We start from the raw sequence: 24,431 nt of genomic DNA, 5'->3' as shown, positions 1-24,431 counted from the left end.
AGTGACTGTTATATAATAATTACTTATAATTATATTATAATTAGTCATACAAGCATGTAGCCTTTTATCTTATGCACATGCCTGTTTTATCCTGGATGCAACAGATCGATAGGTCTCACTATATCCAGCTCGGAATTCATTCTGTAATGTTTCCTGCTGTTTTTTATCCACACCAAACATGGACATTATTTATGTCAGGAGTTCAGCAGGAGGTGCAGCCCACTCTGAACCATTTCCTACAGATGTGCATGAAGCAACTTGCAGAGCACCTTGCCAAATATCCACCTGTCATGGGAGGGGGAGCAAGTCTGACTGGTTCCCATGAAGCATTAGTGTACTACATCTACTGTAGATTCATGTTCATGTCCTTAATAACAGATATCCCCATTAGAACATTCTTTGTGACCTGACATGTCTACATTTAATTCAAACCTTTATAGATAAAGATTGTATCTGCTATGTTGAAAAACTACAGTGTAAATCATTAAAGCCCATAGAGTTCATTAGCGTGTGAATTGACTGATGGCAAATTAGGAAGTTATACACTTCCCAAATTTTATAGGAACTAGAGTTGTTCTGTGTATTGTTTAAAGCTAACCCCCCCCCCCCCCCCCCCCCCCCCATAAATCCTCATCTATAATGCCACACACAAGTGAGTAACCGACAGTTCCCCGCAGGCCAAAATACAAATCCTTTTATAAACACAGTCACTCCCTATTTCACAACTAGTCGCCTGCATTACATCCACACAACCTGACACTCAAAAATCCATTGAGATCTACTGTAGAATGAATCATGTCACCAACATAACAAAAAACAACTTATAGCCACAGTGTTGTGTGTGAATAGAAATAAAAAATACTACTACCAAAAAAGAGATCATTCACATTCTTGTTATTATGTGTTATACCCCCATCTGCAGACATCTGAAGACTTCAGGACGCTGTTTGTGTCATGTGATACTGTGTTGTGTCCGAGCATGCATGACTCACTGAAGATGTCACAAAAATAGTTGCTAAGATAGATAACCCACTGAAACTGTGACTGTACCTGAACAAAGGCCCCAGGGATCTTTGGGATGACGTCACAGACACAAACACAGACCTGGTATGTTGATAGAAACACAGATCTCCCACACTGTTACATGAAACTGCTCATAGTGGAGTTTTTTAAGTCTCTTCTTAAAAAAAAATCCAAACAATGTAACTCTCATCGCAATCAAAATGTATATGACAGAATGTGCCTGTGTAATTTCCCTTTATTTGTCTTTTAATCTCTTTTTAACCTAGTTTTAGTCTAGCTTTTATTAAACTTCATCTCTTTCATTTCACTTTCCTTTCCTTTTGTCTTTTTAATCTATTTGAACCTAGTTTGTTTTGCTAGTTACTAGTTTTATATTATAGAAATCTCTTATTCTCTCTTATTTAACTTATTTAATTATGTTTTAATTGCATGCATTGGTCTCAATTTCTGTCTTTTACGTTGTTCTTTGTTTTGTATTCCTTTTCTTTATGTTGTCACTTCTTATTGTTATTGTCTGTCTTATTATAAGCTTGTCAATCAACTGTAAAGCACTTTGCACTACTCTAGCCTGTATGAAAGGTGCTATATAAATTTGATCGATTTATTGATTTTTATTGATTATGTTTCACTCTGCTCAACAATTGATGCTGTAATAAGTAGCTTCTTCTCTTTCCAGTCTTTCTCATTTAAATAAATATACACCACTATACTGACTGACTGGTCACATTTTGTCACCTTGTAGTTTGAAGCAAGATTATTGTGGAGTAAAGACCACCAATATCTTACTATTGTTTACCAAGATGCACATTGAGATGCCCAATTTGGAAAATTAGAGACAAAAATGTTATTTCTCCCTCTTTTCTTGCAGCCATCACTCTTGGTTGTGTTTTTTCTTAATAAAAAGAGTTAAAGAGATTGTAAAGCCTCTCAAGGAAAATTGTCTTGCTGTTATGACTGTTTGGGTTGTATAAATAAAATGACTTCTGCTTCCAAATATTAGAAAACAAATGAACCATGTGGGACAAATAATCTGAATTTACCTCGAGAATCCAAAGGAACACAGTATGCCACATTTTAAGATACAAGCCTCAATAAATCTAATGTTTCACTGCTGAATTCAAGCAGGCATGGTAGTCACTATTCCCAAAGTCTCAAACTAATTTTAGTTCTTGCTTGTAGTTTCCTGCCCTGAACATTTTAAAATGGCGGCAAAGGAAAAAGCCAAACACCTGTTACTCATGTTTGTACTGCAGGTGGATATTGATATGCAAAATGACCCAGCCTGTTTGACTGAAGGGTTGAACGCTTGAGTGAAAGCCAAATCCAACCGTTACTGTGAAGTCTGGGCTTGCCTCTCAACTACCTGCCTACACTTGTCGCTCTGACTCCCTCTGGCATTTTCTCACGGCTGCTTTTAGTCAATTTTTTACCTGTTGCCTGCAAAATGTGCACCGTTGAATGCAGCCACAACTAAACTCTAAAATCTACAGTGATGATCCCATTTATGCACTTATTTTTCATACTAATCACAAATAACAAATATACTCACACACCCAGCCACAACTCAATTTTACTCTCAATCTGATGATAAAATGCTTGATTCTGCAACTTGATGACTCAGTATTCGACATTGTAAGGGGTAATGGGGTCACTGATAACATGTGTATGAGCATCTTGTTTACCATATCTGAATTTGTCAAAAGATATGAGACGTCTGATTGTGGTCACCAGGACTAATCTCAATCTCCTGAAACCATCTCTCCTCAGTTTTAATTGTGGAAATTCCTCCCTGCCTCCTTGTGTGTGGAACCCAATCTCCATAGCCAGGCCGAAGTCGCTTTAATTATCCTACCTTGGATAAAATAGAGGCATTATAGTCCTAACGGCAGTTTTGGCTCTAAAACACTGCCTCTATTCATTTCTGAAACAATCTGAATCCCTCTCTACCTCTCTTTGCCCCCTCTCACTATTCACCTTCTTTTTTGCCACAGTCTGTCAACTGGAATCACTTGGCATGGTGTTTCCATTTCTCCAACATCTCCCGCCTGATGTTCTTTCCCCGCTGTGGAAAACTATTGATAAATCAAGAGGGACTTTGGACTGCAGAGCACACATTTATCTCTCAAGACAAGCTATAGGAGAAGGCTGCAAACCTCATCAGCCTTACAGACTGGCATCACTGCAAGGTCAGCTTTGATCTTTTTTTTCTCACCTAGAGTTCATCTTTTCTGTTTTCATGTCATAGAAATGGTCCTAATTCTTTGTGATTCATACGAAACTATACTGTACCAGACTTGGCATCATTATTAAAAATCCTTGTTCTTTCTTTGCTTTCCAAGTGGTATCATAAATCTGTGTAATCAGTGTAGGATGTGATGTAAAATGTGCTTAAATACCAAAAAGTGCAAGGACTGATGAGCTGCAGCTGTATTCTTTAGAATATGCTTTTAAATCAAAGCCATAACTCATTAAAGACAATATACACGTTTTAGCAAAGAGACTGTGTTTCACATTGACACTTATTATTAGTATTTTTATTTTAACAGCTTCAGTGGAAGTTAAGATTGTTCCTTTTAAGACAAACCTTTCCTAAAAGTATTAAGTATGAAGTGTTTAATTCCAACACTCAGATATGGTGAATAAGAAAGGAAACAGTAATTTATGCACTAAAAAAAAGCTATTCTGACATATTCTTTTTCACTCTTTGATTCTCTGTGATTGGGACAAATGTGCTGTGTGTATTCTACCTTTGTCTAAAGAACCTGAAACTACCACAGGTAAAAAAAAGATCAGAGGCCAAAGGTCAAATGTTAACATAAAACAGCAGCAACAACACCGAGACATTTATTTTTAATACATAATCTCAAAACTTGAGATTTCCTTGTCACCACAAAGAAAAGGTGAATGTTTGATGGAAATTGTGAAACTCTATAAGAGAATTGAAATCATAAAATGAATATTGTCTACTTATTTTTCAGGCAGACAGCTTATTCATTAGATCTGCTCAAAGTGTCACACATAACTCACAAACTGCTCCGTGTGGTTTCTAAACATGCATGATTTTCATTCTAGCTTCAAAGTAGTATTGTCTGTCATTGTTACTCACAATACACAACAGAAAAACAAGAAAGCAGGAAGAAACTATGTTGTACCAATACCAACATATTTAAGGAGTGGCTGATGGTATTTTTTCCAATTGGAGCAGTGAGTCTGAGTCACTGATGGCTGTTCTATTTGCAATGATTACCTGACAAAAACTGACATGATGACACATGCCTGTTGCTGGGAGTGGGGGTAGTCATCGCGTCACTGGTGTGTGTGACAGTTTGTGCGTGTGTCAAGCCCCTCCCGAGCTAAGTGTATAAAAGACACCCTCCAACCTGTCCCAAACATTTACTCTTGGGGATCTCTCAAGCAACACTTAACTGACTTAAAGAGACTTTTGGACCTTTTTTTTTGGACAACTTCGCAAGAAACTTTCTGAGAAGACATGGTGTCGGCTGGCTTTCAGATGTTGGGCACTGCCCTCGCCATCATTGGTTGGATTGGGGCCATTGTGGTCTGCGCTCTCCCCCAGTGGAAAGTGACAGCCTTTGTTGGCCAGAACATTGTCACTGCTCAAATCACTTGGGAAGGCATCTGGATGAGCTGTGTGGTACAGAGCACAGGTCAGATGCAGTGTAAGGTTTATGACTCCATGCTGGCCCTTTCCAGGGACCTTCAGGCTGCCCGCGCCCTCATCATCATCTCCATCTTGATTGGCATCGTTGGCATCCTCCTGTCCCTCGCAGGGGGCAAGTGCACCAACTGTGTGGAGGATGAGAGCTCAAAATCCAAAATTGGCATGGCAGCGGGTGTGGTCTTCATCGTTGCAGGTATTTTGTGCCTCATACCTGTGTCCTGGACGGCAAACACGATCATTTCAAATTTCTACAACCCACTTCAAATTAACTCTCAGAAGAGGGAGCTGGGAGCTGCACTCTTCATCGGCTGGGGGGCCTCCGCCCTTCTCATTCTTGGTGGTGCATTTCTTGCTGCCAACTGCCCTAAAAAGGATAGCTACTCTTCTGCAAAGTACTCAGCTGCTCGTTCATCTGCACCGAAGGACTACGTCTAAGGAGAGAAAAGCCAAAGGAGAAGACCATGAGACTGAAAAAAAAAGACTTTTCATGTAGACATGTATGATTTGAACTTCACAATGAGTTTGTTGTACTAATAATTTGGTTTGATACTTTCATGTGGAGTTATGATAGCACTTCAGGACTTGTTTCATCAGTGGAAAGATAAAGAAACCACACCCAAACAACAATATATGTGGACTGAGGAACAACAGGCTTTGATCTGTGCAAGTGAAAAAAGTTGCCATACATTTTTCAACCAAATTGAACATATTACTTTGATGCATTGTATGTTTTTTGTCCCTTTATTTTCTTTCATTGGTGCCTTTTTACTTATCATTTCATTATAAAATGTGTCAACCTGTAAATAAAACATTTTTTATCAACATTGAACCATTGTGTTGTGTATGTTCTTTGACATTATATTAAGTGTTATTAAAACAGTTTTATGTTAAACTAAAATTGAGCCTCCAGATAGAAGACATGGGGTGGGCTCAGCTCTTACAACCCAGAGATTATAAAAGATATATAACTAAAAACATTGATTTCAATAATAATGATCCAAATTCTATATACTATCAGCCTCAAATATAAAACATTATATTATAAAATACTCCTTATTCACTTCAATTTTTCTTTTTAAATGATTTGAATGTACAAGCTTATAAAAAAGGGCAGAGGTTTGTGACCGTTAGATGGTGGATGAATGAGTCTGTAGGCACACACAGGATTATCATCTGTTTATTTACATTTAAAAAAGACATTTAGGTGCCATGGAAGAGCCTGGCAAGCAGTCAACCAATGATAATCCAGTACCTGTATATTGATTTACTACTTCATAATGCAACATAATCACTTAAAAAGCAACTAAATGCACCCCACATTATGTAGTAGTTATTTTTTGCAATAGATAATATTTTAAGAACAATCTCGCATTATAACAGAGACATTTGTTCTAATCCTCTCCACAATGTGAATTTTAAAAATGTTGTATCCTGAGTCATTGGCTGTACAACACTGCCCCCTTGCTGTTAAAAAGTGGAGGCATCCTGTAGTTTCTTTCACACATGCACAAAACTGAGAGGTAATAGGGTTTTTTTTGTGTTGTTGGTTTTTAAAAAAAAATTAAGCTTAACTCCTTTAATGGCATTCGAATCATTTAAATATGCAGCACATGCTTTCCTTTTCAAAGGAGAGCACCAGGTTTTTGGGCTTGTATCATTAATTATACCTTAAACTCAAACTCAAACTCAGTAGTTTTATCCAGTTTCCCTCTAAAACAAGTTACCACATATATATCATTGAATATTTTTAGGGCCAGAGCACTAACAGTGCGAAGGTCCTATTGAATCTTCTTCTTTTTTTCGTGCTTCTGTCAAAACAAATGCATTTTTGGCAGCCTAAAGGTTGTGGAAACGGGCACCGCAAAATGACACTACAGCACTCCCCAGGCAAATGTAAAAGAATTGAGCCTCTCGCTCCAGATTGACGTAGAGACAAACAAAATTTGGTACATATATATATCATGTCAAGATGCCCAAAAAAGTCTCTTGTTTTCCTTGAAATCTTTGTGCATTAATGAATAAAAGGCTGAGTCATCTGACCTTGAAACTTCAAATTTCTGGCAGGTCAGCACTAATATAAAGGTCACTGGGTCTCTGTTTGTGTGTAAACTTCTTCCAGCCAATAGGAGGTGAGGACCGTGGTTTCATATACCCTCATGGCTTTGTCCCTTCTTCTCACATAACAAGATATAAATACAAGCTCAAACCATTCTGCTCGTCTTTCCTTTTTTGGATTTTACTGTATGAGGAACAAAAGCTGGCAAAATGGTTTCTCAGGGGATTCAACTCATCGGCATATCAATGGCTGTGATTGGCTGGTTCCTGGTCATCATTGTGTGCGCTTTGCCCATGTGGAAGGTCACAGCCTTCATCGGAGCCAACATTATCACGGCTCAGACCATATGGCAGGGCATGTGGATGAACTGTGTGGTGCAGAGTACAGGCCAGATGCAGTGCAAGGTATATGACTCCATGCTGGCTCTACCCCAAGACCTGCAAGCTGCTCGGGCCATGATCATCATCTCCATCCTGACTGGAATATTTGGGCTGGTCTTGTCAATCGCTGGCGGGAAATGCACTAACTGCATCGAGGAGGAGAGGTCCAAGTCGAAGGCTTGCATCGTGGCTGGAATTTTGTTCATCATCTCTGGGTTGCTCTGTCTCATTCCAGTCTCCTGGTCTGCAAACACCATTATCACCAACTTCTACAACCCACTGCTCGTCAATGCCCAGAGATATGAGTTAGGAGCAGCGCTGTATATTGGCTGGGCGGCTGCTGCACTGCTGCTGATGGGAGGAGGGCTAGTGTGTTGGAACTGTCCCCCCAAAGATGAACATCCTCACTACATACCCAAATTCACACCTGTGAAGTCAGCCTCCACATCAAGAGAATATGTATAAGGTGGACTGCATCACCTTTTATGGACTCGTAAGGTCACAGAATGTTTTATAGTGAGAAATGATCATTTGCTTTAACATTTATTCATTGGCAATGTAAATATGGCATGAATTAATGAATTAATAATTAATTTTGATAGCTGTTTATGCATTTGTGACATTGACCTTTCTCAGAACACACATGTGAAACAAATAATACCTGTAATGGCTGCACTCCATTCAGTTGTGCCAGCAGGGCCCTGGGATTGTGGATGCTGGTTCACTGTCACACCTGACTTGTGTTTTTCAAATGTCACCATAAACAGGAATTTGGCTTATGTTCTTCTAGCCTACATTTTATTTTGTAATCAGTCTAAACTTGGAAAATAAAAGTTTATGTGGTTTATTTATGTGCCACTGTGCTACTTCCTTTATAAAACCAGGATCATATATGATTAAGTATAATTCATACATGTAAATATTCATATGTGAACATTTTGTTGGGCTGTTATAAGGGTGTAGTTATCTTTATTCTCATTCAGTTATATTTTCACGCTAATGTCTCCAAATATATATCTTTAAATAGCAAAAATGGGGTGTTAGTGATTCCTGAGTGAAGTGAAGTTCTTTCACAAGACCTACAAATTCCACATTTAGAGCTACAAACATCTAAATGCTTTATGTGTCTCTTTTTTTCATAATCTTGTAATGATGTGTTACTGTAAATAAACCACATTCTTACTGGGTTATTACTATTGCCTTACTTCTGACAGACCCAAAATGATGATAGAGATTCAACACTACAAATTATCACAATGTAAAGTCAGGAGATGATAATGTGGCAATGTAGGAGACATAATATCAGCAGCCGTTTAGTGAGTCGATTGCTATGTAGTTTCCACAGGAAATTGGATTTGGAGTAAAAAACCTAAAATTTAAAAAATTAAATAAAATAAAGGTACAATTTTAAGTTGAATAATAGTCAGAAAGTCCAGGGATGTATAGATCATTCTTTATTAGTTTGGTCATTCATTTCAGTATTCTTTTTATTACAAAACAAGTTTAAAATGTAATTCAAATATTTTACTGGGGCTAGCAGATGGTGGTAACAGGGGTGCTACCGTATACTCACCACATGCAGTCACAGTAACCTAAACACACTCACACAGCAAACGGGTGAAATGCTTATGCGTCCCAGTGCCTTTAAACACAGCATCCTGGGCAACTAGTCTCTCCCACAGCGCCACTAAACCAAATAAAACCAATCAGTCCCCAACACTAATATTCATAAAAGGACATACAATAATGGCTGTATTAAAAGTCAAGCAAAACAGCAGGTGGCAAACTACAAAGGAGAAAGTTGTCTTACTTACCCCCTTACTTAAGTTGTCCACTTACCCCCATAGTAAAGAAAGGGTCTATGAGCAGGAATAACAGGAGGCACTAGCTAGGAAGCTAAACAAACAACAATGCTGCATTATAGTTGCACTTTAGGGTCCTTTTTTTAGTTTTTTAATTTTATTGTTGTATATATATGTTATAGTTGCACTTTAAGGTCCCTTTTCTTGGTTTATAATTTTATTGTTGTGTGTATATATAAAGTAGCATACAAAGCGAGGGTTTTTTTTCCCCCGCTTTGTACATCAGCCTTCCTGAAAACAACTTCCTTCACTGGATCATTGAGGAAATGATTGTTCGTGCAGTATCGGGTTGCTGAGTCAAGAGAGTGTCAAAACTTTGTTTACCCAGCAGAGGTATCTGTTTTGTCACACTGTAGGATGTGTTAGGGTTTTTTTTCTAATGCAAATTGCATCAGTTTAATTGTATGTCACTGGCTTCCTGTAATCCGTGAAGGTGATTGTTATCAATGCTGAGACTGATCTGAATGTCTCCTCCTCTGCTCGGGGCTAGGTATCTGTCTTCGATCTTAACTTGGTAAAGAAGCTGTGCATGGTCTGCTTTATGAGTATGAATTACCAGACTGCCATGTAGTATAGAGTCAACATCAGGAACAGAAGCAAATGGTGGAATCTATGCTACAGGAAAAACCAATTTCCTCTGTCTTTATTGATTAGTTTATTGGTTGTTTATTTGCACATATTTAAAATAAAAGTCAGAGAAAAATAGTAAAATTAAAAATTAAATAACAAAAATAAACATAAATATGATTTACCTAAATAATATTACATACAAACAATGCAAAATAAAATAAAGGAAAACAGCAAAAAAATACTGATAAAAATACTGATAGAGTCAATCATGCAATAGATGTGTCTACAGGATAGACAGAAGACAGTTCAGTTTCAATATGGAAGATAATGATAACATAGATGCAGTAGATTGACAGCATATGTGAGTAATATGATCAGAGGGTGTAAATGATGAGAAAGGGTGGAAACAACTTGTCAATAATGGAATAAATCTTAAGCTGTGACCCATGCTCACAATTTCCCATCACTCTTTCCCTCAAAACAATTTCAGTGGTGACAACACAAATGGTATAAAGCACATACTGAAAGTCTTTAAAGTCTATGTGCTATCTGTTGTTCATGATAGAGAAATGTAAAGTCTCTATAGATTTTAGACTAAAGCATAATAAAAAGATGTCATACAATTTGCTTTTTATTGTGCTGGCTTATCAGTTGTGTGTGATGAGTGAAAATAAAGGAATGATTTAATAATCTTCCCTGGCAGGGAATCTCAAAAATGGTTTCTTCCAACAATAATCTCTCTTCTCTCCTCTTCATCATATATGTATGTATATATATATATATATATGTATATATATATATATATATAAACTTTCCTGGAAAAGAATGAAGTCTTGATGATTCAGGCCCATAATTTCTGGACATTTTGGAGCTTATTTTTAGGATGCTGTTTGCTGGAGAGTAATTTCAGTAAAAGAGTCGGCAAACACACACCAAAGTCTTTGTAAGGTGCTAGTACCAATGGCAGAATTCATACAGGATAAATCAACGAGATCATCAACGTTGGTAATTAAAAGAATAGAAATGGAGCATGTGCTGTGCTTTTTTTCTGTTTATCCTGCTTCATTTGATCATTTGCCATCAATCACTATCTGAGCTGGTTTCAGGTCTTTTGAGGTCACTAAGTGGTGGTAATTCCAACCAATGACCATATCCGTGCTTCAGACTCATCTGCATATGAAAGTATGTTCCCCCAAGAACAAAAACAAGGCATTGTTTAAACATGGGTGCCACTCCTCTAGGAAGAGGAATCTTGTTTGACTAGAAGAACTCACTTGACAACAGGAGAGCCCTCCTCTTGTATGTTCTCCGCCAAACAACATTTGTGCTGTGAGCTGTGTCATTCTGACGGAGAACCAGACCTGCACGCTGAAACACTTTTCTCTCTTGCTGCAAACAAAACCTCTTCGCGATGGGGAGGATTGGCAAGGAAGTGGCAGGTCAGGTCATCAGCTTCATTGGCCTGGTTGGAGTGTCGGTGACATGCGGGATCCCCATGTGGAGAGTGACCTCTTACATCGGAGCCAACATCGTAACAGGCCAGATAGTGTGGGACGGTCTGTGGATGAACTGTGTGATGCAGAGCACTGGGCAGATGCAATGCAGTCTGAATGACTCAGTAATGAGGCTTTCCACTGATCTGCAGGCTGCCCGAGCCCTGGTCATCATTTCTATCATCTTCGGCTTCATCGGATTCATCATCACCTTCATTGGAGCCAAGTGCACCGGCTGCCTGGATAAAGATTCATCTCAGGCCAAGGTAGTGATAATAGGTGGCTGTCTCATCATTGTTGCTGCCATCCTGGTCCTGATTCCTGTCTGCTGGTCTGCAGCCACCACCATCTCAGACTTCAATAGCCCATTAACGATCGAGACACAGAAGAGGGAACTTGGGGCCTCCATTTACATTGGCTGGGCCTCTGCTGCCATTCTCCTGATCGGTGGGATCATCTTTACCACTTCCTGCCCTCCTCAAAAACCCATGTATGGATACCCAGGATACCCACCAGCACCCGTGTACCCTTATGCGGCACCAGTAAACCCAGCAACCTATGCTCCTGTGTACATGCCCCCATCCAGCCGACCATACTCATCGACTGGGTCATACGTGCCCACCAAACCATACGCGGCACCAACCACATACTCTCCAAGACAGTACCTCTAAAAAATGAACGGACAGAAAAAGAGAGACTCATATTTTTGACCTGATTGTTTCAGGAACTCACTACTACAGAGTAAAACTGCACCAAATTGTACAGTTTATTTCTAGAGAATGATATGTATTCCAGTGTAATGTTGGGATGTAAAATCATTCACTCAACTAATCACTGTGACCTTTGATTATCATTGTATATCTTTTGAATTTATGTTGTACATTGAAGTGTAAAGTATAAATTCATGTGAAGAGTTCGTGAAGTCTTTACATAAGAAGAATATCCTGTTGACATGGCTGTGTGCACTGACGGATGCTTTGGTTTTCACAAGGAAGTCAGTGTAAATATATTTATTTCCTTGTCAAACAGAGATGGTTTTGTAAATATGAATTGTCATGTGCGCTTGCTTCATGTAAATCTTTTATATTTTTGAGATTACTCAAAAGAATTGAAATAAAAAAATATTTGTGAAATATACATGGATCTCTTTTTATTTATTATATATATGTTTATTATATATTACAAACAATGCTCCCCCCTTATTAACCCTGAATGACTAGAGCTCTGGCATTTTACAGATTCAGAGCACTTCACACACACATGGAGTGAGAGATGCAGAGGTGAAAAAATGTCATAAAGGGGTTTTTTTTCTGATAAACAAATCAACAATTTAATGTATAACAATTATAACATGTTTTTCCATTTTAATCATTGTGTCATTTCACTGTTTACTGGCACTCAATGAAATCTCTTAAATATAACATGTGACATAAAGAGGTTACTATAAAATAAATAAATAGATACATAAATAAATACATTTCATGAAAATTTAAAAAAGGAAATACAAAGAAGAGATTTTTGTAGTGATCCAAATAGCTGAGACATTGATCAGTTTTCATTATGAAAAACAAACAAATAAACCAAATCAATCCATTCCCAGATTGGTTTGGCAAAGATACATGGATGACGTCTGGGGAAACCAAACCTCCCATGTTGGAGTTTATTTTAAATCCTGAAACCACTGACTGGACCTGTTCCTGTAAGCCGTCCAATCAAAGGTTAGCCAGTGACAGAGCATTGTTTGAATGAGGAATGTCAGTGCCTCTTTACAGCCCTAATTTACATAAAGCCATTCAAGACCGATGTTAATCTCGTCGAAACTACTCCCCCAACTGCATACAGATAAGGTAAAGAATCTAGTTGGGCAGGTAAATCACGAGCATGCTGGTTTCAGGTCAGAGAGAAGGATGTTCTGACTCCACCTTCAATACAGGCATCCTTAAAAACCACAAGACATGTGCCACAGTCTTCATTCAACTTTACAACTGGCCCGAGCTGACCCACTTCTGAAAACTTCTCGTCTTCTGCTATCGTTCAGCTACAAGTGACTCAAACAAGACCTCACCATGGTGTCAATGGGACGACAGATGCTGGGCTTTACCCTGGCCATCATCGGCTTCCTGGGGACCATCATTGTCTGTGCCCTGCCAATGTGGAAGGTCACAGCCTTCATCGGAGCCAACATTGTGACAGCGCAGGTCATTTGGGAAGGGCTGTGGATGAACTGTGTGACGCAGAGTACAGGCCAGATGCAATGCAAGATCTATGACTCTCTGCTGGCTTTGCCTCAGGACCTTCAGGCTGCCAGAGCTCTTGTGGTCATCGCCATCATCCTTGCTGCTTTTGGAGTCCTCCTGGGAATCGCCGGGGGGAAGTGCACCAACTTTGTGGAGGAGCCACGAGCCAAAGCCAGAGTGGCCATCGCCTCTGGAATTGTCTTCATCTGTTCCGGCGTTATGATCCTCATCCCCGTCTGTTGGTCTGCCAACACCATCATCAGGGATTTCTACAATCCACTCATGACCAATGCTCAGAGGAGGGAGCTGGGGGCTGCACTCTACATCGGCTGGGGTACTGCTGCAGTACTCATCTTGGGTGGTGCTCTCCTTTGCAGCTCCTGCCCACCTAAAGAGAGCCCAGACTATCCAGTCAAGTACGGCGGGGCCCGATCCACAGCCACCAGCCGGGCCTATGTCTGAAAACTCCATTTTCACTGAGAAAGACAGTAAATTAAATCACAGTTTCTTGATTAAGTCTCCTTCACTGTGAGTGAGTGCAGGTTGTGTCTCAGCTCTTCTGATGATCTCCTTCGGTGGAGGCAAGGGAAAATATTTCTTGAAGAATACCAGTGACAAGGATGTGGTGTGAAGCTGCATTACTGGTAGGAAAATTCTTCCAACAGCATGATGACTGGACTGAATCAGAGCTATTTTAAAACTAATTTTGTTTGGCAAAGCTGTGCTATAAGGATGTTAATGGTCAAGAAGAGCATCGGAAGGAAATCTGTACAGTACCAATGACATGTTGTGACTTTCTTGTATATAATGTGTTAAAAAATATCTATGCAATCAGCAATATCATGTTTTTTGTTTACTGATATCACTGATATTTAATAAAACATTTACACAATTGATATTTTTTTGTCAAAGTGTCTATTTTTTAAGTGTCACCATGCAGGCTGTCAGAAAGGAAACTGAGGTGCATGTTTCTGAGTGCATTTCCTTACAAAAACTTAAATAGTTTAAATAAAGAGGTTAACAAAGTAAAGAGTACACCTGAAGATAGTGTAAGAAAAAATATTCAAAAACACCCAGCAGTTTGCTTGCACTGTTCTCATAGACGTTAAACTAGTTGAACCAGTTTCACAGTGGTAAGTTAAAATCTTTGGGAAAGAATATGCTAGAGTGTTTTACACATATAAAAAGCCTTGCTCATATACCAGCAGCATTTAAAGTAACCTGAATTAAAAAGTTTCAAAGATATTCAAAGATTGACATTGTACAACATATAGTCCTGCTATAGTCGCTCCACTCCAAAGCATTGGATTGGAAATTAAACAGTAAATATGAGGTTTAGGTGCTGACTTTTAGCTTTAAATGATAAAGTTGGTATCATGTTTTTGTTATTGATCACAAATCCAGAGAAAAATCCCCTTCTCTCAATACTTTCAAACGTGCCTCTCCTGTCTGAAGCTCTCAGCACCACACCCATTGGTTCCTGATTGTTTACAAAGTAAAAGTAAAACATATTGCGCTCAATAAAAAGACATGGGGGAGATGGGGTGCGTGCAATCAAAGTATAAAAGCACAAAAAGGGGCTTGCATGCCCAAATCAATTCAATTTAGGTTACATTTTCTTTTAATTTCATTAAAATTGTCTTATACAAAGTCCAAAACTGTTCACCCTTAATACAAAAATATCCTCAAAGCTGAATGTCGACACTTTAACCTCATAGTTATTGTTTAGTTTTAAGATCAAATGTGCAGTTAGACAGGAAATGAAATGTGGAAAGTCACACATTTTCCACATTGTGTTACCATGATGTCAGTGCAGTTTGTTTCATCAGTGTGAACACACCCTGCCCTGTTGTGTTTTCATTGTGGTATCACATTCCTACGCTGGCCTCTGAGTAAAGAAACTACAAGAACCTGTTATGGACTGTTGATCATGTGCCAAATGGGCTGTTTTGAATATATTGTAGTGAAACTAGTCCACCACTAAATAAGCAATAATTAAAAAAAACAGGTTCCAGTAAATGAGTCATTGTAATGAAAAAAGTACCTTTGCTATTTTTAGTTCATATACAAATCCGCATACACTTGATCATATACTTTTGATTACTAACGCTTGTCATCTATTCAAAATCCTCTTGCATTTATGCATATGAACACTAATATGTTGTATTTTGTTGCACCTATCTTCAAAAGTAAAAAGAAAAGATACCATCACTCAACTTTCTAGTTTCCCTCACCAATCCATGGCTCTCAATACCACACCCGTTGGTTTTCTGATGATGTAAATCTTAAAAAGCGGGTCACACATGTTTGCTGGGGCTACGATGCTAACATTGAACACTGAATTAAGACCAAAAATTAACAAAATGATACAAAAATCTTACAACATATAGTCCTCTTATAGTCCCTCCACCCCAAAACATTGGACCTGAAATCAAACAGTGATTAAGTGTAAGTGTAAGTGACTGATTTTGGAACATCAGTATCAGCTGCACAAAAAACAAGAAAGATGTATTTTATTTCCACTTTCGTAAACTGTGGGTCACATTAGGAAAAGTCAGGTTAAAAGAAATGTATAAATGGTGTTTTTACAACTCTCAAATGTAAAAAAAATATTGGGTAAAATTTTACCCTGAACAGAATCTAAGAGTTAAATGATGTCGCAATAATGAGAAGATTACAGTAGACTTGTTGGCTTATGAAATATCAAACTTTGCAGTTTCATCACACCGTGTCTCATTCATATTTAGCAATGATTTCTTTCAACCTCAGTCAGTGTGAGAAAATCAGCGTGCACACTCTGATTCACTCTGATACATCTGTATACATACGGCCACAAATCAATGTTTGTCTAGTGAATCTAGTGAATGGCAGGATGGATTCATTTAATTCTCAGTGTTTGCAGAGTATTGTGTCCCTTATCCTTTGTTAAACCCTATACGGTGCATTCAAAGTGAGAATACATTCACACAACCTAGTGTATTTTCTATGACATGCATCCTCTTTCTTGTTGGGAGCAGCAACAAAACCTCATGTAACATAATCCACATATGTCCATCCAGACGAATAATTTAAAACCCAGCCATTATTGTCCCTGCACTAAAAGAATCTTGCATGTCAGGTAATTCTTTGGCAAGGTCTTTAACTTTGCTTTCACGCCTCCCATTCTTCATCTGCTTCAGACGCCTATAAGCACCTGATCAGCTCTTAATTTCCCCTCAGAAACACTCTGAGAGAGAGACGACGATGGGTTCTATGGGGATGCAGATGATAGGCAGCGCCCTGGCCCTTTTCGGCTGGACCGGGGCAATCATTGTGTGCGCCTTGCCCATGTGGCGGGTCTCAGCCTTCATTGGCAACAACATAGTGACCTCCCAGACCATATGGGAGGGCATCTGGATGAGCTGCGTGGTCCAGAGTACAGGCCAGATGCAGTGTAAGGTGTACGACTCCATGCTGGCTCTGGGCACTGACCTCCAGGGGGCTCGGGCACTGATGGTGGTTTCCATCATCACAGGTGTCGTAGGGCTCCTCATTTCCTTCGCTGGTGGGAAGTGCACCAACTTCATTCCTGAGGAGAGGGCAAAGGCGAGGGCTTCAGTTGCAGCAGGCGTGGTGCTGATCATCAGTGGATTTCTCTGCCTTATTCCAGTGTCCTGGAGCGCCAGCATCATCATAAGGAACTTCTACAGCCCTCTGCTAATAGATGCCCAGAAAAGAGAGCTGGGAGCCTCTCTTTACATCGGCTGGGGGGCTGGAGGGCTGCTGGTGCTGGGAGGGGGGCTTTTGTGCGCCAACTGCCCCCCCAAGGAAGAAGAAGCCCCCTCTGTGAAGTACCTCATAAACAAGTCTACAGGAGGATACAGCAGAGGGGATCCTGACACCCCTGCCCAGTCTGTTACACCACCAAAGACCTACATTTGACATTTTTAATGGAAGTCGGTTGATGATTTTGTCTTCAGGATGTAATTGAAGCAAACGTGGAGTAGAATCGACTGCTGTGAAACATAAAAAACAAGAACTTACAGACTGACAACCCACAAAGAAGGAAATATGTACTTTCTCCTTATAAAAGACTCTTCGGACATATGAAGATGCTTTCTATCTTTCTATTAATGTTACTCTTTTTACTGAACATGTATATGAGGGTAGTTTAATTCATAGAAAACTTTCTACATGTTTGGGAAAGTGGTTAATTCCAATTTAAAACTTAACTTTTGTGATTGCACTGAGCACCTTTTAGTTCTTTTATGTTTGTGATTATATTTTTAAGGTCATTTTACACAGTAAATGATCTTGTTTTGTAAGTTTTTCAGTCTCTTCTGCACCTTGTTTGTATAGATTTGAAAAATGCACCAGTGCTTATTTCTACAAAACACTGGAGAACCTGTTTGTCGGGTACTTACAACAGAGATCTCTATCTAGAGAACAAACACGGTGACTCAGGGACTTAAATCTAGTTGGGAAGTCTGTTTAGCAAATGACTTGTTTTCAGTTTCATCCAATATGTCTGTGTTTACTGTAAAAATATGTTGCTTTACATGAAAGAAATAGAAAACTGGGATTAAATGATAAACTGAATTTTCTAGAGATGGTGTAAATATGTCACAAAACTTAAAAAATATTTTAAATGTCCATTTTCCTCTGAGAATCTTAAATTAAAGTTTCAATTTTTAAATGTTTTTAAAGATGATTTCATTGTCTCACCGACAGAAAGTGTGAAGACAGAAACTGTTCAAAATGACAAATTTTCCTCTTGTCTCAGTGGTTTACTTTCACATGATCCTCTGCAGTAACTTTCTGTATTGTGAACAGAGCAAGGAAATCAAATAGCTGTTAATGAGGACTACACTGATTCTTCAAACAAGAGACAATAACAACATATGAGACAGATTATTCATTATTCAAAACAAAAATAAGATGTACAATAAAATGGCCAATTTAACTGATAATCATACTCTTTCAATGTAGAAGATCACTAAAAAAATCTAAGAGTGAGAGTGCTTTGAAATAAAGAAAGTAATGTTACGACACATGGACATTGGGTTCAAAAAGGTTAATACCAGTTCAGCACTGACTGTACAAAATCACAGCTTTAGATCTGTACTTACAAATAGTTATTTAAGGCTACTTAAATAACTATTTGTAAGTACAGATCTAAATAACTATTTGTAAGTACAGATCTAATGTTGACACCAAACTTTATCCTTTAACTTCCTTTTCATTTACTTTCCCCAAATTGATAAACATCTTATTTGGCAAAACATATTTTAGAATCAAAACCACATTCGTCACCTGAATCTGTCAGCTCCACTTATCACTCATCAGCAATTTAAGGTCTGATAACTTGTGTATTTGCAATTCAGAGCAAAACACCCTTTGTCATTGTGGTAGTTTTGGTTTCCTCAGTCTTTGCTGCAACCTAGTGGCACTTAGCCTTCATAGCTGGAAAATCCCTAAATATTTACCTCATGACAACAGTAAGAGATAAGATAAGATAAGATGCCTTTATTGCCACTGTACTTCAAATACAATTAAATTGCCAGTGCCCATCACAGTGGTATTTCGACATACTAATGCATACATACATACAAACATACATACATACATATATACTACTACATACATTCAGCATCACAAACAATCAACCACAAGTCACAACCCATCATAAAACTGTACAACAAAACAAAAACAAAAGCAGGTCAAATTAAGACAAGGCAGGTAGGTAAAAACAAAGTGCTGTGAGTGCAAGGGTCTGTTGAAATATTGCACTAGTAATATATTGCACAGATATATAAATGGAGTTTTTAAAATGGGTTGCAGAGTCACTGTGTGTGTTTATTGAGATACTGAATGGCTTTGGGAAACAAACTGTTCAAGAGTCTGTTGATGTGTGTTTTTACCACTTCCCTGAATGCAGAAGGTCAAGGTGACCGGGGTGAGACGAGTCATTATAACGTTTTGTGCTCTGGAGTAGTAGTGGGTGTTAGCAATATCGTCAAGTGAGGGAAGAGGGCAGCCGAACACTGGAGAGATGCTGTTTGTCGTGCATTATGCCTGACATGGAAGAACTGATCAAATTGTACTTTTCAGTTGGGTATAGCAATAAGGAGATACTTGTGTAACCGAGTGTTATAGACACCCAGACTTACATAGATTATAAAATAAAAACAAAGAGGCTCCGCTGCTTGAACAGGACGACAATACATTTATTACTCTTCAATTTTATGATCACATGCTGCTCATCCATATACACTCACTTCTGTTCTGGTCCTAATACGTTGTCATAGGAAACAGCTTGACCTTTACAGGAAAAAGCAACATATCAGGTACATAATAATCCAACTATGCTTAAACTATAATTATTAAACATATGAAACATATTTTTGAAATAGGGAAATTGGACCTGTTGACTGTGATTAAAAGTTAAATGTTTTTGTGCCTGACTGTCTGCCCTCTGGGTTTCTCAGGGTCTGAGAGAGACTCCAGTATCCCATGGCTCTGCAGGAGCTGGGAATCAGTCTGTCCATGATGGGAGTTGCCGGGACCATCCTAATCTGTGCCCTACCCATGTGGAAGGTGACAGCATTCATCGGCACACATCTGGTGGTCATGCAGGTGTTCTGGGAGGGTCTGTGGATGACTTGTGTCAGTGAATACACCGGACAGATGCAGTGTAAACTCTATGATGCCCTGCTGGACCTGTCCGCAGACCTCCAGGCAGCCCGTGGCCTCATCTGCATCAGCCTTGTGCTAGGATGTCTTGGATTCCTCATCTTCCTCCTGGGAGCACGCTGCACCAACTGCCTGATCCACCCACGGATCAAGGCTCGGGTGGTGCTGAGTTCTGGGATCATCTTCTGCCTGTCGGCCCTCACCACCATAGTTGCTGTTTCCTGGACGGCCAACTCCATCATCAGTGACTTCCACAACCCGCGTGTCCCTGAGGTGCTGAAGAGAGAGCTTGGCGCATCCATTTATATAGGCTTTGTGACCTCTGGGCTGCTGTTCTGTGGGGGGGCCATTCTGTGCACAAGCTGTCCACCACAGAGGACCAGGTTCACCTCCAGCAGGTACACACTGGCCAGGACACACACACACAACAGCTATGCCATCAAAAACTATGTGTGAAGTGAGGACTGAGGGTTGAACACACAAGATACCACTTAAAAATTAAACATAATGAGCTGTGCTATAATGTAACTTGATAATAATGTTAATGATATTAAATATACATAGCATTAACTCAAATGCTATTGATCATAATGCCCAAAAATATGTGGGAAAACTTGTGGGAATAAGTTGGAATGAAGTTGGCTAAAAAGGTCTAATGCAGAATTGGGTGAAAATGTATTACCTTATGCTTTATAAACAGTCAAATTAGACCGGGTCCATTTTGATGGAGGAAAAAAGTTGCAGGAAGACAACAGGAAGGATAAGACTCTCGTTTTTGCTCGGGGACACATGAATATGTAGAACACAATCAATACAGTTACTTAAATTCTGTCCAGTACCAGCTATAAGCAGATGTTTGGTAATCTTTAAATGGTTTTTCAAAGTCTTGTCATGAGATGTGCAGCTCTGTTGAAGAAATAAGAAGACAAAATATATTTTAGTCTGTCTCATTCAACAGTAAATGACACATCTCTACTTCTGAAATGGCTGTAACCTGTAAATATTAATCATCCCTGGTTTTATTAAGAATAGAAAGAATACATGTGTTAGTGTGTCGCTGAATGTGCATGTATTTTCATTTTCAAGAAAGTACTTTTTCCATACAAACAACTTGTGTGCGTGTTATTTGTATCTTAAAAGTCTAAATAAACACTGTAGAGTAAATATGTGCCATGTGAATCATTGTTCATCAATAAGGAAAGTGAATGCAGTAATTCCATTAGGTATTGATGCTGCTCTCCACCCAGAAGCTCCACAGACGGAGCCAGTTACACCACTAATGCGAGAACACAAATTCCAGTATGAGTAAGAACCGATGGCTCTTTAAATCAAGTTTTCTCCCAGAGTTGTGTCCGAGTAGCTGAAAAATCAGAGCACAGAGCAACCTTTGTTTTTGCCCTTTAGTAGAGACAGGGAGTGAGGTATTGTTTTGAAACCATGGCAGAGAAAACAGAGGGAATTCCCTTCTCCACCCAGCTGCAACCACGCTGTACCTCCTTTCTGTGAATACCAAAAAACTGGTTTCCCAGCTCTGACCAGACATGTAACGCAGGCACACACATCTACACACACACACACACACACACACACACAGATTGTCTCTGTCTCACACATGCACACACGCTCTAAAATAACACCCCACCCCACTCCACCACGTTTTGCTACCAGCTGTTTCTGTTAGACAGTTGGGCCTGGAGCGAGGAGGAGCAGGCAGGCTTCCGTCATGTTCAGGCAGCTGGAACTCACTGCCCTGGGTCTGGCCGTCACAGGGTGGCTTTGTGCCATTCTGACGCGCTGCCTGGCCCTTTGGAAAGTGAGCGGCACTGTGGACAACACCACCGCTTCCCTGCCTGCCTATTGGGATGGGGTGTGGCTGGAATGGGACCACTGGGACTTGGCCCACGATGGAAGCCTACACTGCTCCTTTTACCAGTCTCTCATGTCTCTTTCTGGAAGTTTTCGGACGTGGAGGGCGCTCATCATGGCAGCCATCGGTGCCGGGGCTTTTGCTTCAGTGATTGGAGCAGTGGGGGCTGTGTGGTTTCCTAAACGCGGCCAGATCAAAGTGTTTTCTGGTGCTCTCTTTGTTTTGTCAGGAATCCTGCTGCTGGTTCCCACAGCCTGGACATGCCATCACACCAGTCAGCCACTGGAGGGAGCTGTGGTGCTGAGAAGAGACTGGGGACCGGCGCTGTATCTTGGATGGATCTCATTTACCTTGATGATGGTCGGAGGGGTCTTTCTCACCACCAGATGTCCTGATTTTGACAGGCAGGCACAGCAGACTGAGAGCAGTTATGCAAATACAGAAGAGGACGCTAACCACCCACTGAGCAGGATCAACAGGACTACGTTCACACACAGCCAGTATGAGCGCAGACCAGAGACTGTGATGTAGTATTTAACATAGTGTGAGTAATTAAGCTGGAAGTCATTAATATGTGAAATAACCGTGGATTTAATGGTAGTGGTGATAGTCTTGCTCAGGGGCGATTTTAGACCCTTTTTAAGCACCCCTAAAAATAAACAAATTATCAGTGTTTGCCATTAACTATAGGCTACAGACTGCGGGCCGACACAGGTGTGTCTGTCTTTGACGCACACGGAGGTCTCAGCTCCGCTCCTACTGAGACAGAGGAGAGGTGAGGGTGTGAAAGGCTATAACGTTAACCTCTGCTCTAGTTTGCTGTAATTTATAGTCTTTGCTCTCCGGTTACTAGCCTACTTTATTTCTCCTCACTGTTAAGGTCCGCACACTGAACTGGGGGACAGAGTTATATAATAAAACGTTATTTTCTGATTGTTTCACAGCGGTTACGTTTAATAGCACAAATACACTTCCCCACACACCTTCACTCAACCCTGCAGCTCAGCCTCAAACCTCTGAATCTGAAACGCCTGCGTGTTGTTTAAACACAACAGCAACTTTATGCTGCTTTAGTTGGTTCAGTTTAAAAAAGTAACGTCTTAATGAGAGATTTATTTCCATCCGTACAATAAATCAACTCTGATCCTGATCCACTTCTAAATCTGGAGGTTAAGTCTTTTAGGCTATTGATATGCGCAGACAGTTAGTTTAGTTATTTGAAGAAACACAATGCAAATATGTTTGGTTTACATAGTTCAATAAGCAGTGTTGGGAAAGTTTACTTTCTACAAGAACTAGTTCAAAGTTCAGTTCCAAAAATGAACTAGTTCATAGGCCTAGTTCTTTTTTTTCAATATGTTGCTGAGAGCTATTATTTTTCAAAATTATTGCCACAGCCCATATAGAACCACATACAGCAAATGTTTTATCAGTTTTAACACTGAAACTATGCGTCAGATTTCAAAATAGTTTTGTGTAATCATACGAAGATGCTGTATTGCTTCGCATTTTGATGATGCATGCAGCTCTCAGCGTGCACCAGAATAATTAATTTGACTTAAAAATGTACACATTTCCCCCCCAGACCCCACTAAAGGGTCGAATTGAGGCCCACCCATCATCTCTTAAAATTCTGTGGGAAACACTGAACTGTTGTATTTTTTTAACACGAGCAGAGAGTTGAATGTCAACTTCTCATTAGGAGCTGAGCCCCCCTAAAGTTCTGGTCCTACAGTCACACCTGGTCTGGCTCCACATGTTAAGTAACAATGCACTGGTTGGTTTGACTAAACATGAACTCAAAAGCAGAAGCACGGTAATGTGTCAAGTAGCCTAACTATTTTTACTGAATGGTGAATCGGAAAGGACTTTGGACTTGTATTATTTATATCTCGTTTTGCTGTGATTCTTCCATTTATATTGAAGCTAACACTTTTTATATTCTATATAATTATTTAACCTGGTTCACTATCACTGTAAATTATACCTTTATTTGCTTTACTTAATGCAAATATGAAATCTAGCACTAAATACATTACAGTTCTCTGATACTTTTGATAAATGGTGATGCCTTAAATGAGATTGGTTTACAATAGATTAGTTTACATTATGCAATTTCATGTTTGGTTTGTTTAAAGTGGCATCCGTGATGAGTTCTTCTGCACAAAGGACACTGTGGAATAAATGAGTACTAATGATGCAGAAATATTTGTTTATAGTTATTTGATTTGATGTTAATCTTGCATTAAGGTGGTTTTAACTCATTATGCCAAAGAGCACTTGAGGTGGTAAGCAGTTATTTTAATATATGACCCGGTTGTTTTGTTTGTGTTTCAACAACAGAACAACAGACAGAAAACTATGGAACTATTCTATATGTTCAAGTTTGAGTTGTAAAAAGATTACTAAAGCAATATTCCAACTCTGTACTGTTTTATATGCTTTTCTACATAATGTGAATATAAACTGTAGTACAATATCTATATAATTTGATGTGCTCCATGCGGCTCTTTTCATATATATAGTGCTGTAAATTGAGCTGAAAATGCTTACAATTCAACTGGTCTTAAAGCTGCAATATAATGAGCA

At 39.4% G+C, this 24,431-nt stretch overlaps 5 protein-coding genes across 6 annotated transcripts; all 5 read left to right on the top strand.

Annotated features, from left to right (window-relative positions):
- The first annotated feature begins 4,482 nt into the window (after positions 1-4,482).
- Positions 4,483-5,523, top strand: LOC128360169 (claudin-4-like). Its single transcript, XM_053320536.1, has one exon. It carries the CDS (start codon positions 4,514-4,516, stop codon positions 5,138-5,140), a length of 627 nt encoding a protein of 208 aa, XP_053176511.1. The 5' UTR covers positions 4,483-4,513; the 3' UTR covers positions 5,141-5,523.
- A 1,447-nt stretch (positions 5,524-6,970) lies between these two features.
- On the top strand, positions 6,971-13,765 carry LOC128360164 (claudin-4-like). 2 transcript variants are annotated; one of them, XM_053320530.1, is made up of 2 exons: positions 6,971-7,440; positions 10,969-11,737. In XM_053320530.1, the coding sequence occupies exons 1-2, from the start codon at positions 6,971-6,973 to the stop codon at positions 11,735-11,737; spliced, it is 1,239 nt and encodes a 412-aa protein (XP_053176505.1). The 2 variants fall into 2 exon arrangements, with proteins under 2 accessions (XP_053176505.1, XP_053176506.1); XM_053320531.1 differs by lacking the exon at positions 6,971-7,440 and adding an exon at positions 13,358-13,765 and having other exon boundaries at positions 10,985-11,608.
- Positions 13,766-16,546: 2,781 nt separating this feature from the next.
- LOC128359850 (claudin-4-like) lies at positions 16,547-17,224 on the top strand. Its single transcript, XM_053320173.1, has 2 exons — positions 16,547-16,863; positions 16,969-17,224. Exons 1-2 carry the CDS (start codon positions 16,547-16,549, stop codon positions 17,222-17,224), a joined length of 573 nt encoding a protein of 190 aa, XP_053176148.1.
- Positions 17,225-19,795: 2,571 nt separating this feature from the next.
- On the top strand, positions 19,796-20,431 carry LOC128360168 (claudin-4-like). Its single transcript, XM_053320535.1, has one exon. The coding sequence runs from the start codon at positions 19,796-19,798 to the stop codon at positions 20,429-20,431; it is 636 nt and encodes a 211-aa protein (XP_053176510.1).
- A 1,261-nt stretch (positions 20,432-21,692) lies between these two features.
- LOC128359849 (claudin-3-like) lies at positions 21,693-22,373 on the top strand. The gene has a single exon (XM_053320170.1). It carries the CDS (start codon positions 21,699-21,701, stop codon positions 22,371-22,373), a length of 675 nt encoding a protein of 224 aa, XP_053176145.1. The 5' UTR covers positions 21,693-21,698.
- The last annotated feature ends 2,058 nt before the right edge of the window (positions 22,374-24,431 follow it).

Source organism: Scomber japonicus, chromosome 6 (assembly GCF_027409825.1).
Source record: "Scomber japonicus isolate fScoJap1 chromosome 6, fScoJap1.pri, whole genome shotgun sequence".
Classification (NCBI taxonomy): Eukaryota; Metazoa; Chordata; class Actinopteri; order Scombriformes; family Scombridae; genus Scomber; species Scomber japonicus.
Note: the sequence above shows the minus strand (reverse complement) of the source record. Positions and strands in the feature narration are given on the sequence as shown.

What these genes read in the sequence shown, in the direction of transcription:
- LOC128359849 (XM_053320170.1), top strand. Translation starts at nt 21,699, where the DNA reads ATGTTCAGGCAGCTGGAACTCACTGCCCTGGGTCTGGCCGTCACAGGG.
- LOC128360169 (XM_053320536.1), top strand. Translation starts at nt 4,514, where the DNA reads ATGGTGTCGGCTGGCTTTCAGATGTTGGGCACTGCCCTCGCCATCATT.
- LOC128360168 (XM_053320535.1), top strand. Translation starts at nt 19,796, where the DNA reads ATGGCTCTGCAGGAGCTGGGAATCAGTCTGTCCATGATGGGAGTTGCC.
- LOC128359850 (XM_053320173.1), top strand. Translation starts at nt 16,547, where the DNA reads ATGGGTTCTATGGGGATGCAGATGATAGGCAGCGCCCTGGCCCTTTTC. An exon ending in GCTGGTGGGAAGTGCACCAA is followed by an intron (nt 16,864 to 16,968) that starts CTTCATTCCTGA and finishes CTGGAGCGCCAG; the next exon opens with CATCATCATAAGGAACTTCT.
- LOC128360164 (XM_053320530.1), top strand. Translation starts at nt 6,971, where the DNA reads ATGGTTTCTCAGGGGATTCAACTCATCGGCATATCAATGGCTGTGATT. An exon ending in CTGCTCGTCAATGCCCAGAG is followed by an intron (nt 7,441 to 10,968) that starts ATATGAGTTAGG and finishes CTCTTGCTGCAA; the next exon opens with ACAAAACCTCTTCGCGATGG.